The following is a 27,984-nucleotide window of genomic DNA, read 5'->3' as shown; positions in this document are numbered from 1 at the left end:
ATTGCTTGTATTCACCTCCAAAAGTATGTTGGATTCAAGAACAATCTTCACCTTCCAATTTGACATCAAATTTGTATGTGAGCTTTGGGAAATGCATTGGATTTATTGCATGGCTCTATAATTCAGACAAATCTGCCTGGTACGATTTGCAATAATTCTGATTTTTACTGAATACCTTATTTATTTGAGTCTTGTTTCATGGTTGTTGTTCCCTATTCCTTTCTATGTTATAAAACCATCAAAAACAAACAAAACTTTCCGTACTTCTATCTAGTTCTATAAGAAAACATAAATAAACAAGAAAACAAATTTAAAAATATAAAATTACAGCAGATCAGCAGAAGAGATCCATCAAGGATCTTTCAGTGGTATCAGAGCTTACATCCTGCCAGCCTATAGGGTTTGTGAGAAATTGTCACAACAGATTTCAGCATCTGGGTACTGGCTAAAAAGTTTTGATAATTCATTTTGGCATCTGGGTATTGGATAAAAAGTTTTGATAATTCATTCAAGCATCTAGGTACTAGCTAAAAAGTTTTGATAATTCATTTGGCATCTGAGTATTGGATAAAAAGTTTTGATAATTCATTTCAGCAACTGGGTACTGACTAAAAAGTTTTGATAATTCATATTAGCATCTGGGTAGTCACTAATTGGTGGATTGAATACAAATCTATGCATCCAATCGCTGAGATACACAGATTTTATACACGCAGGAGAGCTCAACTTGAGCAAGGGTTTGGAATAGACCAAGAACCTATTATGGCAAAAGAACAGGTGGGCGGCATAGGGAATCAGGATGACGAAGAGAGAGAGATGGTGCAGATCCTATTCACTATTCAGCCCAGGATAGCTCAGGCTTTAGACAAATTACAAAATACCTTGCAGCGTTTGGAGATGGGTGGACACAGAGGCGGGCGAAGTAGATCAATTTCAGTGGTTAGTAGTCAGCGCAGCCATCAGTCCCATTCTTCAGTTGGGAGCTCCATTCATTCCTCTAGGTGGCATCACCATCATACACCTACTACGAATAGACCATTTTTTCCTCAATTCATACCAAGTGAACGACCAACACAGGTGGAACCACCAAAAGTGGGGTTCCAAGAGTCAATTTTGGCAGTCACAGCTGAGTGGAGATCTCTACCCCCTGAGGTTAGGGATGTCTTCCCTCTTCCCCAATATTGTGCACAGCGTAGAGATACAACTAGATTTAGGGGAGATCATGGTTATAGACCACCACAGCAGCAGCAAAACTATGACCTCAATAGAGCTACTGGGATGATCACATTGGCTACATATAATGGCTCAGGAGATACGAGTGCATGAGCTTGGGTTCACAAGCTGGATATATATCTTTCATTACGTCCCATGCCTGAGAGTGAGGCTATTCAGTTTGTTGTGTTGCATCTAGAGGGGATTGCTTATGATTGGTGGCACCATGGATTGGTTACCCAGGATCATGCCTTAGTACATTCCTATGTTGAGTTCACTGAGCGACTCATTACACGGTTTGACCGTAAGGATACAGAACTTTACTATAGAGAGTTGGCTCATCTAAGACAAACTGGTCATGCAAAAGCTTATAATAATGAGTTCCAGCGCATTGCAATTATGGTACCTGATATGACACAGAAGCGTAATGTGATGTCATTCATTGAGGGATTGCAGGACAGGCTTAAGGGATTGGTTCGTGCTTTCCAGTCGGCCACTCTTAAGGATGCTATTAATGTGACATTGAGATTGGACACCACTCCTACCTCTTATCAGACTGATAAGAAACCATCGAGGAATGTATAGGCACCACAGAGACCTCCTTTACAGGCTAAGGACACGCCACCTCTACCTCCCAAAGTAGACCTGGATTCTAGAAATGAACCAAGGAGGAGGAAATTATGTTTTTCTTGTAAGGAGCCATGGGTACCGAGACATAGGTGCCTTGGGCAGGTAAAGGCACATCTTATTGAGGTCATATTAGATGCGGACAATGAGGAGGTTTGGGATATAAATGACAAAGATGATGGTGTCCAAATTGAGCTCAAAGATGCTGAGGTAGCAGTCGCAACACAGGGGACTATGGCTATGTTGTTAGGTGCACCAATGATTCACCTCTTCTACATCTCGGGTATGATCCATGGGCATACAGTTTATTGTTTGGTGGACAGTGGGTCTACACATAATTTTATAAATACAAGAATGGTAGACCGATGTGGTTTGCAAGCACAGAATTTTCCAAGAATCGATGTGACTGTGGCCAATGGTCTTACTCTGCAATGCATCAAGGGTATCCCAGAGTTTAGCATAGGCATGAAGGGATACACCTTGATAGATGACTTTTACATGTGTGATCTAGGGGGCACGGATGTAGTTTTGGGTGTACAGTGGTTGCAATATTTGGGGAGATAATAGCCAAGATTTCAGGAAGAGACAATTGGAGTTTATGGTGGGAAGAAGGAAGATCGTGCTCAAGGCATACCCACTTCCATCTCAGGGTGGATCAGCTAGGAGTATGATTACTGATCAGGACTCAAATAGTAACAGTGATTTAATCATAACCACATGTCCCTCAATATCTTAACACACAAGAGCGGGTGCCTTAGATTTGCCACGGAGATTGTATGAGGTTTGAGACGGGTTGCATAACAGGATTGTTTTGGGACCGGCTACTGGTTTGGATTTTGACAGGAGGATAGAATGGCCATTTGTTTGGATTCTTGGGCGTGAGGGTATTCAGGGGTGGATACTCTACTGTGACGATGTGATCTACTTCACTTCTACACCTTACAGTGGGGAGTATGTTTGTCCTAACGAGACACTTCAGGTTTGGGGTCGATCAGTGCTCTGTATTTGGATTGCTTGGGATAGTGGAGGATTAGTGTTGTATTGCTTGTAGGCAAGCATCTCCGAGAGGGGAGGACTGTCATGTCCTCTCTTTTAGCTCAATCTAGCAAAGACATGTGAGTCAACTTATTATGGGGTCTTGTAGGCTAACAGGGTTGGATAGAGACCCAATATGGTTATTCAGTGTTGGGGACTTGATGTTCTGGCAGTTATTGATCAGTTGGGAGACGTTCCTTGTTTTTAGGAGGCAATTCCTACTTTTTAGGAGGTATGATCTTGCCCAAGGTTGGGTCTCCATGAGATTACTCTTTGGGTTCAGTTTCAGAGGGATAGGGCTTGTTTCCTAAATTTTAGGAGCATCCCTAGATATTAGGGATGAGACTGCCAATGGATCCTTGATTTCCGACTTCAATCAAAGACAAGTGACAGGATGATTTTATGGTTTGTGATGTCAGTTGAGCATTTTTGTGGTTATTTGGGTTATATTTTTAATATTTCCTAAGTTAACATTTAATAATTAAACAAGGCTAAGTTATTAGCCATTTTGGAGTAATAAGGGGTTTTTGGCGTCATCTAGATGTGCATCCTATGGTGTGATAGCTCGTTGGAAAGGTCTCGAAATTCTCTAAATCTTTCTCTTAGGTCTCAGGGCAATTCAGTGAACAAATTTCTGTCTGTGGGGAAAAAGGTCATTTTCTAGTAACATGTCCACTTTAAAATAAGAAATTATAACACTTTCACTACCCAACGCCACTTGGAGACACTTAGGGCTTGATTTGCAATTGAGAGGGGTTATAAGGAGATAGAGGCTTCATTCTAAGATCATCTTTTGCATATTTGACAACTTGTTTATGAATTTCCTCTGAATGGGCGATCTCTAGTCTAGGACGCAAACCCCACGTTAGTGATTGGCTGGAACGTAGCCCTCAGCAACCTTTGGCACCGAATCTCTTAGTCACTGTCCGTGGTGATTAAGGACAAAGGCATCAATTCTCATTGGGGTTTTAGCGTGGCATATCATTTTTCCAGTTGGGACGTGGTTCATTGTAGCCTGTGGGACGCCATTTGCAGCAGATACACCACGTGGTGTATAGAGTATTGCTTGTATTCACCTCCAAATGTATGCTGGATTCAAGAACAATCTTCACCTTCCAATTTGACATCAAATTTGTATGTGAGCTTTGGGAAATGCATTGGATTTATTGCTTGGCTCTATAATTCAGACATATCTGCCTAGTACGGTTTGCAATAATTCTAATTTTTACTGAATACTTTATTTATTTCAGTCTTGTTTCATGGTTGCTGTTCCCTATTCCCTTCTATGTTATAAAACCATCAAAAACAAACAAACCTTTCTGCAATTCTATCTAGTTCTGCAAGAAAACATAAATAAACAAGAAAATAGATTTAAAAATATAAAATTACAGCAGATCAGCAAAAGAGATCCATCAGGGATCTTTCAGTTATGCTTAGTTTATTATTTTTCTCTTGGAGATTTGGGAACTTTGGCTTTCAGCAAGTTTGAGGACAAAAACCCTCGAGCTTGTTGATAGTGGCAGAAACCCATTGTCAGTTGAGATACCATTCAAGTATCTCACTTGTGTTTTAAATTTATGGAAAAAAGGTGCTATTGCTGTAAGATAACAAACAATGCAAATCAGTTCATATTTGACTAATTAAGGAGTTCAAACTTATAGCAAAAGTTTTGTGAGAAGTGTTGTGAGGAGTTTGGATTTACTATATGCTGCCATAGAGATTACAGACACACTGCTGTTGCTAGTAATACATCTAAATCAGTCATCTGGAGGTACTTATGCATCTGTATGGGTGAGTTTGTATATGCTGTACAAGGGTGAGTTTGTATATGCTGTACAAGATTGGGAAAACCCAAGATATAGCCATAGCCGCCTGATAGAAATTTGCATAGGGTCTTATAGGTCTGAAAACCCTTAGAACAGGGCAGTACTAGTGTGCAAACCATCAGCAATAAACTATATCAGTCTGAGACACTGGGAAAGGATTGGTCTGACAGGGCAGGACAAGTACCATACAGGATAGCGGATAATTAATGTGTGATGTACATGCATAATGGGAGTCGTGTCAACTCTGAAACAGTGATTTGGGCAGCAGTTTTGGACGATAGTGAATGGTGTAAGGTGTAGATTTGAAAGGAATACAAACCCTTGTACTATATATTGCACTGATTGCAGCTAGTAGGAGGGTTTTCTCAGATGCATATTGTCTGATTTCTGTAACAGCAACCGGTAGACTAGGTCAGCATATTGAGAGTATGTATGATAACATTAAACACTAGCTGTTATTCTTTATATTGGCAATGTAATGCATTTATGATCTTGTTTTCTGAACCTGTATGCCAATTGTTTGACGAAATCCCCATGAATCAGAGTGATGCAAAAGCAACAAACTGTTGTCCAAGATTAGCTTGCCAGCCAAGATTATCTTTCCAGCAGATAATTCCTTTGAACTATTCTTATCCTAATTAGAGGGTGATGAGATTTTTAGATAAGTAGTAACCAAGTAATATAAGAAATTTGTTCCAGATTTTGTGGATTAAAAGATTTTTTATTTTATATACATATTGTAAGTCTGCAAGCTGAAAAAGACAGATTGAGCGTGTGTGGAATGAAAATAATTAAATGTTATTGGTGGAGTCTCAGAATATATCCTTCACTTTTCTTCTTGTAAATTATTTTCATATAGTTTGAGTCTCTGCTGCCCACCAATTCTGGTATCAGAGCCTAGAGAATTTGATGGAATGCTGATATCAAAAGCATTGAATTCATAGCTGCTGTAGTGGTTCAACGATAAATCCACAAGCACAATCAAAGCAGTAGACAATCAAGAGTCAATTCACTGCAGCAAGGAGGAGGTGGATCAGCGAAGATAGATCGCAGCCACCAGATTGAGGAAGAAACTTGCAGCCTCAAGAGTATCTGCAAAAGCCATTCAAAGCCAAGTAGACTTGAGCTCCTCCAATATTGTATTGGTATGATACATGACCTGATATTGGGACTGTTCTTTTTATCGGTCATTTAACTGTCATGCCTGCTGAATTTTGTCTGCTGCAAATGTAAATCATGTTAATCTTTCAGAGCTGCTAAGCTGTATGGTAGACTCTGGAATCCTCTGAAATTTGAAATTGTGTTTTTTTAAATTATTTTTTAATACTTTGGGGAAGGTGTTAATTGATTTGTCAAATAAGGCATCACTGAGCACTCGCTGTCCTTAAATAAATTATACTGGATGAAATGTTCATAACTATCTCATTTCTCAAGGAAATTAAAAAATTTAAAATGTTTTGGAAGCTAGGAGGGAAGCATCCAAAGCCATTTATCATTTTGAAGAGTTCATTCTAGTGGAGGAGCAGTTTTTATTAGAAGGTGACAGATTTTTTAGAATATATGTGAGTCAGCTATGAATTTTGTTGGTTCACAAAACCACATATTGGAATCCTACGAGTCTTGCCAACTCAATGTTAAGATATCCAATCGGTAAAAGGCCAACATGACGGAACCGATTGATGTAATCCGAGTTCCTTGCACTTCTGGCTCTACAAGGCCAAGGCGGGTGAACCTGATCCTAACAAAACACTTAGGTCCAAGATGCTTATTGATGCAGCAGCATCCTAGGTTGCCTTGTAATCCTGCTCTTTTTTGTTCATTCTGGCATTTTCACCAAGTTGCAATGTTAACCAAGTTGCAGTGTTAACCGAGTATTAACCTATCATGTTAACCGAGTTTGCAATGTTAACCGAGTGTTCCTTCATGTGCTGAGTGAACCTAATAGTTGCTGATACTCGGAAGTTGTTTTCTGATGCTCGGTCATGTCCTTGTTCCAACTTCGCCCTACTTGTTTGTGTTCGGTTTCTAGTGTGAGTCGACCTTCACAATTAATTTGGTTGTATTTAATTTATATTGTAAGCCGGCTTGTGGCTTAAATATGCATTTAATGCAAGGGTCTATTTAATTTGTAACATACTAGGCCAACCGATGGCTTAGTTGGCTATAAGGAGGGAGTCTAGTGGAATCTTTAGTCATAATCATCCAACTGGGGGAAGAGGATGTGCCAGAGGAGCGAACTTTTAGAAGGGTTAGTAATGAGGCTTGGGAAATAAGTTGATTGCTTGATGGGCTTGCGAGCACAAGTTTAGATCTTCCTTGGAGGTTTCTACCAAAGTATGGATCTGAACTAGCTAGGGTTTGGATTGGATCTTGAGGGATCTTGTAGAACTATTACTTGCTTCGTATTTGGCCATAACCGGGAAGGTCTTACAGCCCGACACATTGCATGTAATCAGTTATTTTACGAATGAAGAGTTGTGAATTGGTATCAGATCTTGTACCCTGTGTTGTATTTCTGTTGTGTGGTTATTTGTTGGGGACTAGGACATCTCCTTTGGGGTTCTCCTGCCTTGCACTACATCAGAGGGTATCAGAGCGAAAGTTTTCCTGAGCGTATAGACATATCGCCTAAGCTAAGGTAGTTTGGACCTAGGGTGAAGATTATTTGACTGAAGGTTGGATCTAGTTGATTTGTTGTGGAGGGTTTGTGAATATCTTGGAAGATGCATCCGAGACAATTGGACCTAGGGCGATTGAAGATCTCCGTGATGTTGTAGAAGCAAGTATCTTAGAGAAGATTAAAGCAAAACTCTGATATGAGACAGTGCTGATGAAGAGTGATATGATCATTGAGATCATAAGTTCTATAGGTGGTGTACCTTGGCATGCGGGTACTAAAGATGGTTATGAGGAAGTTGTTGAAGAATTTGAGGTTGTTGGATCAAGTGGTGAGGATAGAATTGATCATGTGGAGAGACCTATGGGAGATAGGGTTGGTCAATTTGCTAGACTTGGATCTCAGTTAAAGTTGAAGTATAAGATGGAGGTTTCTAATTTCTAAGGTACTTTGAATCCTAAAGACCTAATTGATTAGATTGGTGAATTGGAAGACTACTTTGAGTTAAAGGATATTGGAGATTCACTCAGAGTGAGGTTGGCACAAACTAAGCTAAAGGGACATGTTTCTCTTTGGTGGAAAGAATTACAACGAAAGAGAGATGAGGAAGGTGAAATGAAGATCACTAGATAGAGATTGATGGTGACTAAACTAAAGGCTAAGTTCATTCCTGCTGATTATGAACTTGAGTTGTTTAAGAGATTGCGGAATTTGAAGCAGAAAGATGACTATGAAAGATTATACAAAGGAATTTTACAAGTTGACTATTCGGTCTGGACACAGAGAGTTGTCAAAAGAAAAGGTGGCTAGATATATTAACGGTTTGAGATTCAATATTTAGGATAAGGTTGGTATGTTTAATATTGCTTCGATTGAGGATGCTTATCAGTATGCCCTAAAGGCAAAAGAGAAGTTGAAGAGGAAGAATCAAGGTAGTTCTCGAGGGAAGGAGAAGCAGGACTACTCCGCAAAGGCTAAACCGAGTGCAGAAGATGAACCAAAACCTGTTGATCAGAAGAGAAGGACGGGTAGAGGTGAATTTAAGGGTACTTGTTTTGGATGTCATGAATGACATAGAGCTTATGAATGTCCTAAGGCTGGTGACAGAAGACTTGTTGTTGTGAATGACCTAAAAACCATATCAGTGAGCTTGAGCAAGGAGAGAATTTACTGGCTTGGCGAGTACTGGTTGTTCAGAGGAGCAATTTGTTCATGACTCATTGTAAGTCTAGTGGTAAAGTCTGCAAGGTGATTGTGGATAATGGTAGTACTAAAAACCTTGTTGCTGAGGAGATGGTTCAGAAACTTAGTTTGCGAAGAGTAAGACATCCTTGTCCTTATAAGATAGGCTAGTTGCAAAATGAACATGTTTTAGAAGTGAGGGAGCGATGCCTTGTTGATTTTCAGATTGAGCAGCATAAGGATCAAGTGTTGTGTGATATTGTGGACATGAGTAGTTGTCACATATTGCTTGGTAGACCTTGGTAGTATAATTGCAAGGCTATGCATGATTGTGTCAAGAATGTGATTACTATTGAGAAAGGTGGCAGGAAGCAATCCCTGATTCCTTTGCAGAATGAAGAACTCGGTAGGAGGAAACTGAGTCTTCACAGATTTCTAAACCCCAACAACTGTTCCCCTTTCAAAGCCACATGCAAGTTTTTGGAGTTTCTTATCCCAATTTCCAACTCACATGTAACATCTTAGAACTCTAAAGCATCCCATCCTTGCAGGCTTTCGAATTATCATTCCCTTATCCTTCTGGCATCATGTGTTTCAAAACCCCAATCTCTAACCCCAAACTTGCATTAGGTGCTTCAAAACTTCAATCTCTAGCCCCAACTCACAATTTCTCAATCTTTTTCACTCCTACTCCAAAGAGAATGAGCTATTTTTGACCCCTAAATCCCACCAATCCAATGAATTTTGCAAATCGATATCACTACCACATGCCTTTGTCACATCATATTGACCCTATGGTGGCAACCTGTAATGTCCCCATTTTTAGCAAGTTCCTATAGTTGACTTGGTCAAATCATTAGTGCGACCCTCATGAGCTAACAATGGGATTTGAGGGTCTCAATTTTGGGGTTATAGGTTTTCAAGCAACCTATAGTGAGTTTTGGCTCAGTTTTGAGGAACTTACTATTTATAGTAAGTCAACAATACATTTTGATGAGCTCAATTGAGTTGGAGGAGTTGAGTGATGCTCTAAACTTTTATTTCGGACTTCTAGTTTTGGCTTCAAGAATCTTCGAGGGAGCGTATGTTTATAGTAAGTCACCCCATCCAGTTCACTCGTCATCTTTGTTTATCAAGATCATTCTGGGGTTGTCAAATTTCGATTTTGATGCTTCTTCAGTCATTTTCACAAGATGGGTTAATTATTATTATTCATCTAAATATGTTGAGGTTTCTATTTTTGCTGCTATTGTAGTTTGGCTACCTTAGTGTCATAGCTCATTGGAACCGGGGTGGAAAGTTTTAAATCTTGGCACAAGAAACAGTGGCCTTGTGTATGATAATGTTATGATATGGTTGAAAAGGTCATTTTTGGGAGCCAAAAGAAATTAATAAATTATATTATATGGCACGTTATAAAATGATGTTGTGTTGAGAAAGCTTCTTAAGTGAAGTTGTATTTGGGAAACTTTGTGCCAATGGGGGTTATAAATATGAGCTCATTTTGATGGAAAAGCATACAATTGATTATTTGCTTTGTTGCCTGGGAACAGCTTCTGAGTCTAATGATTTTTGTGTCATTGCTGAAGTAGAAGGGTTTGAAGCTGATTGGTGCTTTCCACTGCTGAGGTATAGTCAATTAAATTCTGAAAGTTATTTTAGTCATTCATTTCTGTGTGATTGTTGCTTTGGAAGAAGTTTGGTGCTAAGAGTTGTCACAAGTCAAATTTAGAGAATTTAAGTCTGGAATTATTGGATGTCTTCCTACTGTTCAACTGTTGTTGGAAGGCATTTCTGATAGAGATTTAATTACATTTCGATTTGCACTTTGGAGAGTGTGATTGGATCTGGAAGTGGCTGCCAATTCTTTCTGTGGCAACGTTTCATATTGCTGAGGCTGCATACCAGTCAATAGAGGCTTGCGATTTGATTTGGGAGCAGTGTTTGACTGTCATCCCTATCCTGTGGCAGTGTTTGGTTTAATACTGGCCTGTGATATCATTTTCTAGGAGCTTTGATCTTATTTGGTGGCTGTTGTTGCTTGATTACAGCCTAACGTGGGTGCTGGAGCGAACTAGAGGGAATTTGCTGCCATTCAGTTTCCAAGTTTCCTTTAATTTGTAAAAACTTTATAATCTCACAACATAGTTGTCATTTGATAAATCACAGTGAGTTGTGGATTTAATAATTGCAGATTAAGCATCTCTGCAAATCACAAGGCTCATAGAATTATTGGAGAAATATCTAATTGTATCTTGGTTCATTGAAATACATTGTATGGGAACTTGGTTGTGTGATTTTAATTGATACTTTCTGCTTGGCCATAGTTATATAAGTGGTGACTTCATTATCTTTTGGGAAAATTGTGGCTTCATTTTCGAATTAAATTCTGAACAGAGCTTGCTTGCAAATTGTTTGAAAAAATGTCAAACAACTGATTGGTGAACTACTTGAAGAATTTAGTGTTTATCTGAGCTATAACCGATCGGAGTATAACACAACCAATATACAAAGAGTCAAAACATCAAATATTGCAAGACAGACATATGAAACAAGGAAAGAGCATGTAAAAGCTCTAGGTTTACTAGGAATGATTCTGTACAGTTCTGAAAATTCCCTGTTGCAAGGATTTATCATATTACTGTCTTGAGGAGATTGCTAAAGAAGTTTGGATTCTATAATTATTTGAAGAGATTAATAATTACAAGAAAAGGGACCATATGTTGTCTGTTGAAACATAGTTTGTTTTATTTTGGCATTTCTTCTTCTAATTCTGTTTTTGTGAATGTTCATTGCCCTAATTACATAGCTTTAGGAATAGCTCAATCAGTTGAAGAAAAACTAAATAGTCAGCATACATAAGAAAAGGAAATTCACAGTCAGATCTTCCTGGTGCATACAAAATCAAAGTTGCAAACACAAAGGCTAAAAATTCAGAAAACGGACTGGCAATCTTACCTGGCAATAAGCTCAGTTGCAGCAGAAGGAGAGACACCTTCACCAATGCCAACCTACATCAAAGCAAATAATACAATATCATTGACCATTAAGGTAGGCATGCATTGAATTTTAGTTTTGCCCCTAACAAAATCATTTATAGGAAGATTAACCAGGCAGCAGTATTCAAAAAGATGATATAGGTTTGGCTAAGATTGTCTAAGTGATCTACACATACTGAATGTAAAATATATCCAATCATCACTATTGACTAAGTATATACAAACACAATAAGGAAGACATTTCATATGGTTGTGCAATATTAGAATTTGACCATTCACAACATGAATTAAAATGTGCTACCCCATGAATGAAACAACAGAATGTCATTCACCAAATGAATCCCAGACGTGGTTAATGAGCCAATACGCATCTCACATTAATAGGGTCGAAGGATTTGCATGATGCGCTACAATAGGGCTTACAGCACTGGAAATAACATCGTGTCATCACTTTACTGGGGTGGAAGGCTTTGCATGATGCACTACAATAGGGCTTACAGCACTAGAAATAAAGTTGTGTCGTACTAGAAATAATCACATATGGTATACAATATTGGATGGTTGTAGAGTCAAAATAAACACAAGGCATACGGTAGAACAAGAAAGTAATATGGCCAAAGCAAGACAGGTGTACAGTACCATAGTGGCATATGGTAAAAAGTTGTACATTAAAAGAGGGACATGTACCAATCCAAAAGTAGATTATGATTATAAAATGTCAACATCAAATCATCATTTGTGTGTTCTGAAATAGTCAATTTCTGGCCTAAGTGGTAGATCATGTTGTCAAAGACCAAAATTTTGAATTGTGAGGTGTTCGTTGTCCATCACTTTTAATTTTAAATATTACTTAATAATTTATTATTGAGTGCTTGTTAATAATTTATATAATAAATGTTGTTTAAATTATTAATTTCACCTGATTATTGATCAATATTTTGTGGTTATTTGTCAGTATATTTAAAAGTTATTAATTATGAATATTTTTAATATTCTTTTTGATTAAGGTAAATAAGTGGTTTATTGAAAGAACCTGAACCCTTTTACAAACAAACTGCTCTCAAGCCAGAGAAATAAGTTGCATGAGCCATGGATCAACTAAATCTAACAAAGATAGATAGAAACAAAATTCAGGGCACAAAGCAGTGATACTACAGCACTGGAGCACAAAAATACTATTAGAGTGAATAAAATACCTACTTAATATTAGACAATTGTCAAAAACAAATGGTAGCCTGTGATTCTTTGTTCAACAAGTTGATTTCATCAATAAAGGTGGTCTTCAGGGGGCCCTCGTCAATTTCAACAGTAGTAGCAACATGAACCATAATCTCAGCTCATGTTCCTTTAGTAGGGCCTACATCTGACTACCAGATTTTATCATCAAAGTGATCACTGAATTGCTCCTTGCTAGTCTTGAACAGCTTCTTCTCAATTTCCTTTATTCTACTAGAATCCTAATGCTGTCATGAGAGCCTTTTCATAATGTTATGTAAGGTGAAATTATATATCAACATGATAACTCGGTTTTTCAAGTTGATACATTTGCATCAGTTCCAGCTTTGCACATTCATTGGCTTGTATGAAGGATTATGGTCACCTTTATCCCTTTCCCAGCAAGACAAGTATTACTGGGTTTAGTACACTTACACTCATTTTTCCAAGTTAGGGAGATAACCTCTGGGTTTCGTTCATCGCTCAATGGAGCTAGGAGGCCATGGAATGCTCAACCACAATTCTCTTGGCGTCCTCCATGAGATGGGGTTTGTTGTGGGCAAAAGGAAAACATCGCTCAATGGAGCTAGGAGGCCATGGAATGCTCAACCACAATTTTCTTGGCGTCCTCCATGAGATGGGGTTTGTTGTGGGCAAAAGGAAAATTGTATGTGTAAACATAGTCATCTTAGAGGCATTGATTTTGGTGTGGGGAGGTTTGTCTATCACACTAGCAATGTAATCTTGGCAATGAGGCATATCTATACCACTTCTACTAGAAGTAGCGAAGGGAGAAGGTATTGTCGACCTTTTTAGCCCACGATTAATTGTCTAGATTCATCTTATCACAAGAGCTCATATGTTGCAGGTCTTTTGAGCTAATCAATGAGAAATCAGCCCAAACATTTTCTTGCAGCATTCCTTATGTTCTGATATAGACATGCAATGCTTTAGTAGGGACCAAAGACTAGATTTTGGCGAGATGTGTCTATTGTTTCTCCAAAATCCGAAACAAATAGTTCATCGGGTTGAGGACACAAATTCAGACTACTTGGCCTGATGTTTTATCGATAAGGTCTATTACCAGTGATTTATCACCAAGTTCTTATATAATATGGCAGTTGCCTACTTATTGATTGGTGATTTTACCTTTCTACTTATTCCAATTATCAATGACTGCCCTACTTGGACTATTAGTACATTTTCAGATTTGGCTTGGCCTACGGGGATTAGTGAGTTGCATGCAGATGAGTGGGAACTACCCATGTTGTGATATATTCCATATGAGATGTTTACCTTTCCAGTTCAATGAAATATTGGTAACATCATTGTCATTTTTGATGTTGATCTGACTTATGGCAAAGACATCTTGAGGCAGGATGAATTGGTTTCCTTGCATATTGGCAGTATGTTGTGTTGGTTATCAAAACCGTTAATTAGAATCCTACGAGCCTTTCTTGCTTGGTGCTAGGAAATCTAATTGGTTGTGGCCAACTTGACAGGATTGATCAATTTGATCTAGATCCTCTGCGCTTTTGGTTCTGCAAAACCAAGGCTTGTACACCTAATCCTAGACAACAAACTTGAATCCAAGACATTTATAGCAGATAAATTCAACACAAAGACAATTTCCTGATACAGCAAGATTTTAAGGAAATTTCTGAATATATAACTGTGAGTACTAATCTTCAAAAAACGATTATTTTAATAAGTTTGAGAGTGTTGAAATAAGATTAAAAATGAATTATTAAAACAAATAAATATTAAACTCTTGAAAGAAAAAGATTAGAATATTGCCAGCAAAAAGATCGAGAAATATGGACATGTTAATGATCAATGCTGAAATTTAAAAGGGCAACAGAGTCAATATTATAAGTTTTCACATTTAACTTTATGATATTATGACATTAAAACAAATCGATTATCAGAATGCATCAAATTATTTCATTTTATGCGTATTTAAATCAATCTATAATGTTTTAACTTTTAAAGGGACAAAATAGATACAAATAAGGAAACAATTGTAATATTCCATAATATTTGTATTTGTCAGATTTAAACAGCAATGAATAATTTGATCTACTTATCCTAATAATAGATTATTGATAGAAAATTAAAATGATCACAAAGGACAAACTAGATAATATTTTAACTCTAGAGACTCCAATATAGATGCTCCACCCAACACAATTTTACATCAAACAATATTGAAAAAATATGACCAAGAATTTCAATCTCCTAGAGCTTAGTTCAAACTCAATCTCTTCCAGTAAAGATATTACAATAACCTATATGCCTCAAGAATACAGATAATCTTTTTTGAATGAATCAAATGGTCATTTGTTTGATTTTTCATGTCATATATTTATAGAGCACTAAGAGATTTCGATTGCCCAACCAAACATTGCAACCTTTCATAAATAAAAACTAATCAATATTAAATAGGATTTTTAAACTATTTGAATATAACCGGCACTTGTATCCTTCCTGCGGCTTATAATATTTGCCACATTTTCTCACACCTATGGTAACCTTTTCTATGCGGTTCTCATCCATTGAACATCAACCGTGAGCCATATTCCACAAGACCTTTTCATTTATGTGAGTCTCTCCTTTATTGCACACCTGTTAACTTGACGAGGCCATCTGTCCTCCAAACCACTTTGACTATCTCCATCTCATTCTGCATCTCAGGATCATAATATTGTTGTATACATGAGACGTCACATAAAGACTCTGCCGCATATTCAAGTGTCTCCATTGGAATGATTGAAACACCATGATAGTTTCCTGACTTCAGACAGCTCCTTCATCCAAATGCACACCTGCCACAAACATTCAAAATGCTATAAGTAAACTACATTGACAACAATTTTATGGGAAATATTTACTAGAAAGCCTTGTGGAAAGCATTTGACGATGAGAAGAGCAAGTTTGATCTTATGGACTGCGGATATTTACTTCTGCCGCAAAGAATTTTTATGCTTGTCTCTCATGCCATCATTTATCTTCTGTCCTATTTAGCAAATATGATACGTGCTTTTTAACACACAAAGAGGCCAGGCTGGGCATCGGCAATTATAGAAGAATCATCATTTGTCGTAGATAAAATGTTCTAAGCACATCTTACAAAGAAAGATTGAAATCTTACTGAGAAAATAAGACCAAAACCGATAATGAGTGTTCGCAACAACTTCAACTCTCTGGCTCTCTGCAAATACTGACATCACTGCAAGGTTTTACTACTTAAGGCGGGCAACATATGCTATCCATTGTTTATCTTTGGTGTGTGATGTGTTGATTTTGGCCAATGACGGGATGCCTGAAGTGAAGATGAAGATTGGTGACAGAAGTTTCCTGGCTGCTTTGACCTGTGCATTTCCAACAGTAATGACATCGAGACCTTCTTTCTAATTTTATTCATAACAATAGCACGTCTAATTTGTAAATCCCTTGCCACTGCCAAATATGAACTTATCTCCATACGCTGAGTGGGTGAAGGTTGTTCTTCAAGCAGCTCCCGACCATGTTATTAAATATCATCTTTGACCAAGCATATGAGTTGTTTGATATTACAATGGCTTCATTTGAAAAGTCTCTACTATGACCATTGATGGCCTTCCATGCCTAGATGCAGAATTAGTTATATATTCTGCTCATTATTGTTGTCTTTTATTCCTTCCAAATGTTTACAGGATTTATCTTATACACAGGTCAAAACAGAGTCGTTGTTATGTGGTTGCCCACTATATTTGCATATATGTTGTTAACGTAAATCACTCAAATATGGTCTCTTATTTCGACATTGGCTGCTTCAAGGTTGATAATTACGATAATTGTTGACCACTATACCCTTCTCAATCTCTTTGTGCCTCTTAATACTATGACTTCTGTAGTTCGGGCTGAATGATCAGTTTAATAGGAGGTTGTTCGGAGGAGATAGGAAGACCTGATCATCTCTGGGTTGCTGCCAAAACTCAACTTCCACTGATGACTTGGATTGAATGGTATGCTGGGAAAAATCATTGTTTGCAAGTTTGGATGTTAATTGTTCAGACCTATAGAAATTACAATACATATAAATGCAGCAAGAACAATTTGAGGCAATGATATATGGCTCTATAATGCTATAGTGTTGTTATAAGCATGTAAGATAGAAACCTTATATTAATCATATGGTAAGAAAATCAGATAAGGTGTTCAAATGGAAGCCTCAAATTTGCAAAAATTTGGGGCTCCATCATGTTGGGCATCTATTTATTAAATTGGATGATTCAAAAGGTTAAAGATTCATCAATCATTTATTTCTACACCCAGGATCGTGATAATAGGTTGGTTTGGGATCCAGGTGTTAACAGGATGTGTGCTTTATATTTTGTGGATTGTGTTGTGGTGCTCCATAGCCAGAGATTTATGATCAGAGTCGCATAGCCTATAGTCGCAGTGGAGATTCAGAGATTAACATGGGATCTACGGATCATACTGATAGTTGGGTTGCATTCCCACTTTGGGTACCACAGCATGGCAGGTCCTGACTATAGAGTTACCAATATGGATCACAGTGATGCTAACAGATGGATATGGGACCCCGAGATTGGCTTATGGACTCGTGATTGCTTGAGGGCAAGCAATCTCAAGAAGGGAGGACTTGTAATGTCCCCTTGTTGGGACATTAGAAATTCTGAACTTAAACTCATTAAATATTAAATTTGACTTATGAGAGCTTTAAGAAAATTAATAAATGAGTCAATTTAATATTATCAAGTGGGCTTAAATGTGACAAAGGAGGAATATGATGAAATGACAAGAAAAGGGAGTTGAAGAGACATCTTTGAACATTAAAAGAAGGGATGGTGCATTCGTTTAGATATGCTTGGATTATTGTTTGTTTGAGAATTTGAGTTTCTCTTAGAGAAAAATTGGAAGAGATTACATCTTCTATTTCAGACCTCAAGACGCAAACTTAGAGGCCATTTTCTAGGTGGATTGGACGTAGTCCCAATTCATCATTCGTGGTGGATTCACATCAAAATTCACATTTGAGACTACAAGTGCATTTTAATATTTATTTCCAATTTGACTGTATTTTTGTGTTTAATATTGGACTTAATGTTTGTTTTTGCGTTGTTGATGTATAATGCATTAACATATTTCTAAGGAATTTGTATGTACTTGTTGGTTATAACATTGTATTGTTGAAGATCATAATAAAGTAATAATTTTCGTGTTTGTTGTTTAATCTGAAAGTTTAATGCATAAGCTATATGCTTGCATTCTGAAATTTTATTGGTCATACAAATGGGAGAATATCCAATAGGGATACTCCACCAATCCATCTCCAAGTTTGTCCAAACTATATATTTCCCAAATATGTAATCAGATTTCTAAAACCTAATTGCATATTTACACAAGTTAAAAATAATGAGTTTTCACCATATGTAAATGCATTTCTAAATCTCGATTTTGGGGAAAACTCTCATGCTTAAACATGAAGATTCCTATCCACATTCTTTCAAACTACATCTACTTTGCATTCTTAGCAAAAGATCCACATTTTGCCCATATGCAATCCACTTTAAAAAACCCAATTTTGGTCATTTTTGCCCAAAATAGAAGTTGTTTGAATTGTTTCCAGCCTTTCTAAGTGTCCAAAAGGTTCTAAATCATACCTATAACACTTGTCCTCCATGGATTTTCCATCATTGTCCAAATCTTGAAACCCTTATGGATTCAATCCCATTGGAATTTTCATGTTGCAGAAAACTCTTCAAGTCAAGATATGTCAAAATTTCTTCAAAGAATAGAGACATCCTGTCAAGAAGATACTTCGAATCAAAAGAAGCAATAATTCATTTGGTCTCCACTTTCCCAATGGCTTCCCTAAAACTTGAGTTCGTGAGGAAATGAGCCAAGCAATTTGTTTTAGAAACTATAAAAAAGAAAAAATCAATTAAAGATGTTGATGGGAAAGTTGTTTGAGTTTACAACCAGACACCATTAAGAAGGTTTTTAAAATTCCGGAAATTGTAGAATGTGCAAACTTGACAAAAGAGAATTCACAAAATTGTAGAATGAGGAAAAGCTCAATTACATCAAGTTTTCGAATGACAACTGCCAATTCATCAAAGAGAATCAGGACGCTATCAAAAGATGCAATGCAACAGTTATCAAAGTGAATGCAGTGATGTGGAATACAGGAACTCCCGATCCCGCAATCATCCACAATTGCATCGCCAAATTCAAATCCTTTGTTGATAATCTACAAGGATCGGTCCATTCAAATACAACAAGTTTCAACATTATCTTCATTTTTCCTAAGCGTGCTTTCACCTTTGTAGTTTAGAAGGCATGTTACGAGTAACCACTTGCATGCAACCTAATTACACATATCTTCAGTCATGTAATTCAATAAATTTTCTTTCTTGTCTAAACTTAGTCAAGGTGGTTGAGTTTTTCCCACCTTTTCCTCATCTTTTCTCACTCCTTTACCTATGTAAGGGAGTGCCTTCCATTGTAAATATCATCTTTTTTATATGCAAAAGAGCTCTGCCATTTTTGTGCAAGCGTAACTGTGATTTGTAGTAGAATTTTGAAAGAAAAGTGAATATAAGGAGCTACTGGTTTTGAAGCTATGTCTAGAAGCAATTATGGTAGATCAAATTGGAAGTCGTGACTGTAATTTGTGTTACCATCTTTAGCTCATGTTAAATCTTGTATGTGTATTAGATCAAAGTGAGTATGTAAAGCGCTTTGTTTCAAAGCTATGACTAGAAGCAATTGTTGTGATACAGACAAGAAGTTGTAACTCTAGTTTGTATCGTTGTCTCATATTCATGCAAGTTATTAGAATTAAGTTACTTTCATGTCTATGAAATGGAATAACTTATAGGATTATAGTTGATAAATCATCTACTTCTGGAAGTTTATGTGCCCTAATAGTAGAGATTTACCTTTGAAGAATTGGTTGTTCTTAAAGTGTATACAAAGATCTAAGATGGTACGGTTTCAATCAGCCTGTGAATTAGTGTGAGTTTCTATGTCATTGTTTCCAATTTTAAGATAGAAGTGTAGCTAAGAGATTGATCTTGCCCATAACTTGCACCGTGAGTAAATGGATTCTTTCCTGAAACAAGAGAAAAGAATATTGATAACACCCTATAAAGTATCTCTAAACTTCTTGCTTACCTTGAGTTGATCCAAGGAACAGTGAGAAGGGGGAGCCCTCCCCTTAAGGTAGGAGAGACTTTGTCTCACAGACTGTGGATGGTAGCCCAATTTTGCAAGGGGTTTGACAATTGTCATTTCCAAAATATCCACAAAACAACGTGTATGTGTAACTAATCAGAGATTAGTCAAGTTCAATGCTTCAAAGCACGCCCGACTCATCTGCTAACTAGGATGGTGTTTATTAGCAGTTCCATAAGTGGACAAATTAGTAGAGTTTGGCATAATTGTTAGAAGGACTGACCGTTGTCATCTTCTACAGATAACTTAATTATTGCACTTGCTGATATATCAATATCTTTGCGAGTATGTTTCGCATCAATTCATATTTTTTTGTCTTTTTGAGATTATAAATATTTTATTTTGATTTTATCAGTAAGAGGCCAAAGCCAAGATTAGTTATTATTATGTGTTGTAATTAAATATTATTATTATTTATTAAGATCAAATAGTCTCCAACCCAAGACCACCCAAATAAGGGGCTCACAATTTTACCATTTTGTTGTGGGCTCTTGCCTGAGATTATTAATATTATTAACAATATTATAAATGTTATTAATAATAATCAAATATTATTATCATCATTAATAATTTGTCAACCAGTAATAGTTATTAATACTATTATTATCATCATTAATATTTATTAATTGTTTAGTTATTATAATTTGATATTAAATTTACTTCTGGAAGGGGATATCACAGACTCTATATGCAATGCTTTATCATGAAAACCTCCAAATTTTGCATTAAATAATGCCACTTCCTTGAGGTGTATGCATGTGAGCCACGGATATATTTTACCAGCAAATTACATTAAACCAGTATTAATTCCAATCAAATCACAAACTCAAGAAACTAGCACAATGTTAAATATTTAATTCTTGTCATGAGCTGAGATGCTTCCATTTTATGAGACAAGTTTATATCTTGTAATCTTCAATAATCTTCCATACAAACAAGCAAACAATGTTAATCAACGTGCCACTCAAATCTTATAGTCAGGAAAAAACATATGAGAAAAAAACTCTTTGTAAGATTCTAACATCTAAAAATAACTTTATGAGTTTAAGATACAATTGAAGCATAGTTCAAAAGAAGATACCATAATTCTAGAAATTATTAATCCAGGCATAAATCCTGCAACAACTGGCACAACTGCAGTTGCAACGGACCAACCCAATACTCCAAATTCAAGCACCTTCCTGTGTTAACAAAATAACTAGCAGTGTTAGAATCGTATGCATATTACAGTAAGGCATATGCGATGTAAGCACAGTTCATATGATATATTTCTTCCAACACATAATAGCTGTATCATGACACAGCTGTAGAGATTTACAAGAGATAGAAGTCTATCAAGGATAGACAAGCCTGCCTATTATGAGCTTTGTGTAATGGTTCATAAAATATGTCTCTCCAAACTCTAACTTTAATGGAGAGTCCTTGGTCAGGACACTAGAAGTAGGAAAAGCCTAAATTTGCAATGTATCCAACACAATTACACTATTGATCTAAGTACAGACAAGAAGTGAAAGTGACAGATGCAATATCTATATTATGTAAGGAAAAATTTTCAAACAAACAGCCCTAGGATCAAAGTGTACTTTGCCGGGGCGAAGTGTACTTTGCCAAGGCTTAGCTTTTAAAAAAACACTCCTTAAGTTCTTATCAAATTATTTATGCATTAAATAGGGGTAGAGGAATCAGTTATGTCTTCTAGAGATACAATTCTTTTAAGAGCTCTTAATTGTTGTCAATAGTAGAATTTAATGATATCCAATGTCCCCATTTTCGGTCACTTCAACATTGTACTTAGTTGTAACGTCCCCATTGCTAAGGTTTTCCCATAGTGTAATTGTTGTTGGGTTTTGGGAGGATTTCTGATGCACCAATGAGTTTAGATGGATTAATGGAGATGAACACACCTTCTAGAGTGATTTTGGACTTGTCTGAGACTTCCTATTTTTGGCACTTACTATTTAATGTAAATTTCAGTGTATCTCAAATTAAGTCAGTTTGGTGTTTGGACATATTTAATATTTTTAGTAGCTACTATTTTTAGTGTCTATGTTTAGCAATTGGGTCAGCCTCTAATACCCCAGCAGTGAACTATGTCATTCTTGGACATTAGGTGAAGTTCAATTGTATTAAAAGAAATATATTTTGATTTTAGTTGCTTAAGTCTATTATATTGTTGCTTTATGACTTTGAGTTTGAATTGTACCCTTGACCTAGTTGCGCAATGCTGTTTTAAAACAGGGGCCTTTTTATGTCCGTATGTGAATAAATAAAAGTTTTATCCCACATAGATTGGTGATGAGATGGAAACTCTTGAAAATGTTATAAAAGAAAACTTGTGGAGTTCAATTGGCATATTTGATTGGAGATTTTGAATATTTCTGGTTTTCCTGGAGTATTGTTGTTCAAGGGCTTGGAATACGAAATCCCTCTTTACTAACAATCTCTACATTGCTGGAATACACAATCTAGAGGTTAGTTAGTATGCAGGCTGAAATATCCCAAACCGGATATTTACTGGATTTCTTGTTCAGCAATATATTCAGAACTTGAAATAGGCATATGTATCACAATACACAATAGAAACCAGAAGATTTATCAATATAAATAAACTCATTCTTTCACAAAATAAGATTCAGTATTCAAGCATATGGAAATGCGTTACAAACCAACAAAATGAAACCAGCAAACTCTCATAAAACTTCCTAAAACAATGTTATTGCATTATACAACAGCAATACAATAACCATCAATCACTACCCAATCTTAAATACAGTTTTACAGTCAGATTGGTACATCAAAAGAAGAAATTGTAAGTGCATATGAGACACTTGATGTGACATCTCCGAGGACAATGCGTTTGCGTCCACTGTCTGCTGGCACGAGGGGCTACGTCCTCATACTAGCTAAAAGCTGAAGCTTTTTTATTACTCTCCCAAGAGAGAACTAAAATCTGAATAATAAATCCAAGCATATCCAGGAATGGGCCTTGTTCCCTTTTTAATACACAAACTAAGACTCTTCGACTTCCCTCTAATTTTTTTCCTATTCCCTTGTGACTCTTCAACTTCCCTCTAGCATTTCGTTTTATTCCTCCTTGACCTTTTGCCCTCTTTATAACACTAAATTGACCTTTTAAAAATTTGAGTCTACACTCTCCTAGTCAATTTTAACATTATATATAATAAGACTTCAATATTTCTATTGTCCCAAAAGTGGACATTACAAATCTCCCTCCCTTAAAATTGTTTGTCCTCAAGCAATTAGTACTAGGATCCCATATGAGTTTGCATGTAGCCCTGTAGCCCAATCCGAAAAAAAATCCAGCCATCCTACGAAGCAATGTGTCACTCTGCAATCCATCCGGCAGCTGTATCCCTGGATCCCATATAACTCTATAAAATACCACTACACCAATAAGCTGTACAACTCTGATCATCACTGTATCCAACCTCAAACTAAATAGAATTATAACAAGGTCCTCAACAAGCCATAAATACATATGATCAACACCTGGATCCCAAACCTTGTTGTCATAACCAGCCGATATGATAAGATAGAAATGTATCAGTAAACTATGCATAACCCAGTAGATGATGACAACCGGCCCTAAATAGAAGATGTAATAAACAAGCCACTCAAAAACTAAAAGTAACACCCTAGGCGCATCAAATACCATATTGTCATCATCAAGCCGGAGAACTTTTGGGTACATAGGTACGACGAATAAGAATGAAGCTTAAAATTTGTTCTTTGAAATTGAAACATAACTTCCATCAATAATACACCAAAATCTATCCTGTAATGACCCTCTCTATAAAGGCCACAGAAACCCTCAAACTGAACTTAGGAATTTTGTCAAACACTTGGCGTGTAACAGTAACAATATTCAGAATATGGTAATTTCAGATTTGATACTTTCAGAATATAATCACAGAATTACAATATATATAAAGCCATTGGACTATATTTCAATTACAATGCAATAAATTCTGAAATTATTTTATTACCAATTCTGGACTGATTATTACAATGACTGTATGACAGCAAATTTACCCAAAAATTGACATATATTTCAGAATGCAAGAACCTGGTTTGAAGAACTATGGAAGAACACCACGTTTTGCTGCAGATCGTTGATGAAGACCTCCAACCGCACCCCCAAACTGTCCTTGATTTGCTGCTGCTGCCCAAACTAGCAGGGCCGTACTAGGCCGTACCTATACAGCTGCTGAAAAAAAATAATATTAGGGTTTTGGGACCCCCAAATGCAAGGAAAATGGGCCGCTAGGGTTAGGTAGTAACCCTGTAAAACCATAAAAAAATAACTCCAAGGGGTTGAGGAGATATGAGCAATTATGTGGTTCCGAACCCTGCTTTGCCAATTCTGAAAATGCACTTATTCTGTCTTCAAACTCTTGTCAAATGCTTCTCCAATGATTGGGCAAATCTGAAATCCTTATTCCAACCAAAAACAAACCCTAACAACGAATTCTCAATAAGCTCCAATGAGATGGCTGAATACCAACTCCAATTATGCAACAATTCAGGTGATATTTCACACCCTCAAAGTCGCCAATCCAAGGGAGTGATTCGTTCCCAAAGATCGAATAATTTGCAGATCCAAAGTCCACAAATGTCTTCACAATGAAGAAGTAGAAGAGTTCTCCAATCCAAGCATGTCCAAATGAGAGGCCCAGCCCTCTATTTATTCACTTTTCTAAGAAGTTGCTAGAACTTCTAGAAACATCCTTTATAATTTCTCATTATAATGCACTTTTTTATAATAAAGTAATTTTATAAAATAAAAAGTGCAACTCAAATTAAAATTATAACATGTGGGCCCCAATATCACATAATGATAAAATATAACCTCTTAACACTTCTTCAAGAGCAAGATATGACTATCTGATCCGCAGAATTGACTCTCTTTCTACACCATTTGCCTACGAGAGTCTGGAATAGGCAAATCCATGATCAATGCCATGTCGAACTAAAGAGGGGACATTACATATCCAAAGGCTGATGTATGTAATCCAAACAACTCCAGTATGGCGCGAAATCAAGAACCCTATCTGGAATGATCCCATGACGCACAGCCGTAGTCAAATCACCACTCCCATCCTCTGACCAAGATTCACTGTTAGGAGTTGTACCCAGATCCAAAATTCTAAAATCAAAATCATCCTCTTCATGGCAATCAAGAGGAACTCTCTCTTTTATCTCAAAAAGTGGGTTATCGGAAAACCAAACAGCATCTACCTCAAACAAGGGGTTTGTCTATTAGCTGAATGTGATTTGAAGTTTTAGAACTTGGTCGCTTGGGGCAACTATCCAAATCATACATTTGCTAAATGATATCAAATTCATCAATTACCTCTAGGACAATTTCCTACCTCTCTTTATCCCCATGTTCCCAAGACTGATTTGTGATCCCTAAACTGATTTTCTGCTTCCTGAAGAGAAAACCGAGCATCATCTAATGCCTCATGAGTATCCTTAAGCTCCCTATTGAGCTCCATTATCTCATTCCTTTCTTTATCCAGCTGATCAACATGTATTTCAGCAACCTTAAGAATGTTATCCCTATCGGAAAGCAAATACAAATAATCTGATTTCATAGTCTCAAGAGCTGTTTTGATCACCTGCAAATCAGCAACAAGCCAATCTCCTTCCACTCCCTTTTGAACCATCCTGTAGAGATCTTCAACCCTTTTTGTGAGTGTTGTCATAACGTACCAAGGAGGCCACAACCATATCTTCACTAACCTTCAACTAGTTTTTTAAGGTATGCTTTTCATTGTTGTCATGTTGACATGGTTCATCGTCTAGCAGTGTCGTCTTAGTTTGTTCCTCCAATTCCATGTTATGGACATTGTGCATATATGGTTCATCACCTCTCTCAAAATCATAGGTATTCTTTCCGTTGTTCTCTTGATTTGTATGCAAAGGCCAAAGTGTTGCCATGTTATCATTTGCATATAAGGTCTCATATACTCATGAGGCATTAGATGATGCTCGGTTTTCTCTTCAAGAAGCAGAAAATCAGTTTAGGATCACAAATCACTCTTGGGAACATGGGGATAAAGAGAGGCAGGAAATTTTCCTAGAGGTAATTGATGAACTTGATATCATTTAGCAAATGTATGATTTGGATAGTTGCCCCAAGCGACCAAGTTCCAAAACTTCAAATCACATTCAACTAATAGACAAACCCCTTGTTTGAGCATTTGATGATGCTCAATTTTCTCTCAGGAAGCAAAAAATCAGTTTAGGATCACAAATCACTCTTGGGAACATGGGGATAAAGAGAGGCAGGAAATTTTCCTAGAGGTAATTGATGAACTTGATATCATTTAGCAAATGTATGATTTGGATAGTTGCCCCGAGCGACCAAGTTCCAAAACTTCAAATCACATTCAGCTAATAGACAAACCCCTTGTTTGCTATTACCTCGTGTGTAACCTATCTCATCAACCTGCCTGTTAAAGCTAACCTCCAATTCACCAACGAAGAAACTTGCCCCCTATGTAAACAACTTTTGCGTGATCACAAGAAGGCTGCAAATCAATGGTGGTTGATTGTTCTTCTTTTTCAAGATCCTCTATTAAGTGATTTTGGCCTACTGTAAATTCTTCATACAAACTTTTGCATTGGTCTTTTTCAAGGAGATCCTGAACCAAATCAAAGTACTTTCTTTTTGCCATGTCTGTCTTATTTTGTTGCTCTAGATGAAGCTCCAAGTGATCACTGATAAATCATTTTGAACTTGGGTAGAAAGTTTTTGATAATCCTTGTAAATTTGAGTATTTTTGTTCTTATATCTATTGGTTGTGGTCCCTACAGTCCAGAATATTCAGCAATTTCTAAATCTCTTTTTGTGTCCTCCTGTTTCGGACCGCACCATCTATGTTCATCACATTCTATGCTATCATCTCCAACCTTCTTTACATCAGTATTGCTTCTTGTCTTTACATGTCTCTTGGAATAATTTTGAAATTCTTGCTTTTCCCCATAGCAATCTGATGAAATCTGCATAAGCTTAGTTTTGTCTTCATCTATAAATAAGGCTTGTGAATGAAAGGTATTACCCGATTCTGTCTGTGATTTTTGCAGAGCACATTTTTGTATCGCAATCAAGAGATTTTGCATATGACTTTTCAATCTCATTAATCTCATGTCTGGCTTTTGGAATTGTCATTGAGTTTGTGTTGACTGCCCCTTGTTTCATACAGTCCTTCAACAACTCGCACAATGCATTTCTTGTTGAATTTCCAAACAAGACAAATGTTTTGAGGGGCATGTTCATTGTTTCTTCAATTTCAGATGCGCACAGTGTCTCTTTTTCTTGCGCTAGATTTTGTTGATGACCATCGATGCCACCAACATCTGACATATTATGTTGATCATATGCCTATTTACAGATTTTTGAGTTACTATTGAACTGAACATCCTTATGGTACTGTACCTCTGCATTAGCCATCTCAGAAAGACATTCTTTATTCCCTAGCTCTACACACTTATTTGTTGTCCTAGGTCCAGTTTCAAATATCATTTCATAGGATCCTTCTGCTTCATTCGTGAAAGAGGATAAAGCATCTTCTTCCTCCACCTCTAGTTTTTCAACATCTAAGAACATGTATTTCTTAGAATCGCCTATAAGTTTCCAATCAAAGTTCTTGGAAATCTTTCTCCTCCCTGTACCTTGCTGGCGCACACGTTTCTTGAGCGATTGTTGACTGTAAAGAGCATCTGGTGAATTCTCACCCTGCATTTTTCTTTAGTGTTGTTTACTTCAGATGATATTGAACACTTTGATGCATATGCTACAACCTTCTTTCTTAGCTGCATATGCGATAATAACTGGAGCATGACTACTATACGCTCCTTATTGTCATAACTATGAATGCTTTACACAATTAGCTTGTATATTTTGATCCCTCCAATAATAACAAGTGTCTATGGAGATGCCCATTTCCAACTTTGCAGCTTCATCTTGACCCTGACTGTGTAAATAACTAACTATCGT

At 36.9% G+C, this 27,984-nt stretch overlaps 1 protein-coding gene across 7 annotated transcripts in view; it reads right to left on the bottom strand.

Moving 5' to 3' along the window:
* Nucleotides 1–27,984, bottom strand: part of PHT4;5 (phosphate transporter 4;5) — a 331,556-nt gene that overhangs the window by 252,838 nt on the left and 50,734 nt on the right. For 6 of the 7 annotated variants that reach the window (XM_089810737.1, XM_089810736.1, XM_089810733.1 and 3 more), the window contains 2 exons: nucleotides 21,040–21,139; nucleotides 11,458–11,510 (listed from right to left, as the gene is read on the bottom strand). In XM_089810737.1, coding sequence (XP_089666863.1) covers nucleotides 11,458–11,510; nucleotides 21,040–21,139 — 153 coding nt within the window. The remainder of the gene's footprint in view (nucleotides 1–11,457; nucleotides 11,511–21,039; nucleotides 21,140–27,984) is intronic. The other variant, XM_089810735.1, reaches the window with a different exon arrangement.

This window comes from Cupressus sempervirens, chromosome 11, assembly GCF_028749045.1.
Source record: "Cupressus sempervirens isolate cs-2001-9-10 chromosome 11, ASM2874904v1, whole genome shotgun sequence".
NCBI classification, from domain to species: Eukaryota; Viridiplantae; Streptophyta; class Pinopsida; order Cupressales; family Cupressaceae; genus Cupressus; species Cupressus sempervirens.
Note: the sequence above shows the minus strand (reverse complement) of the source record. Positions and strands in the feature narration are given on the sequence as shown.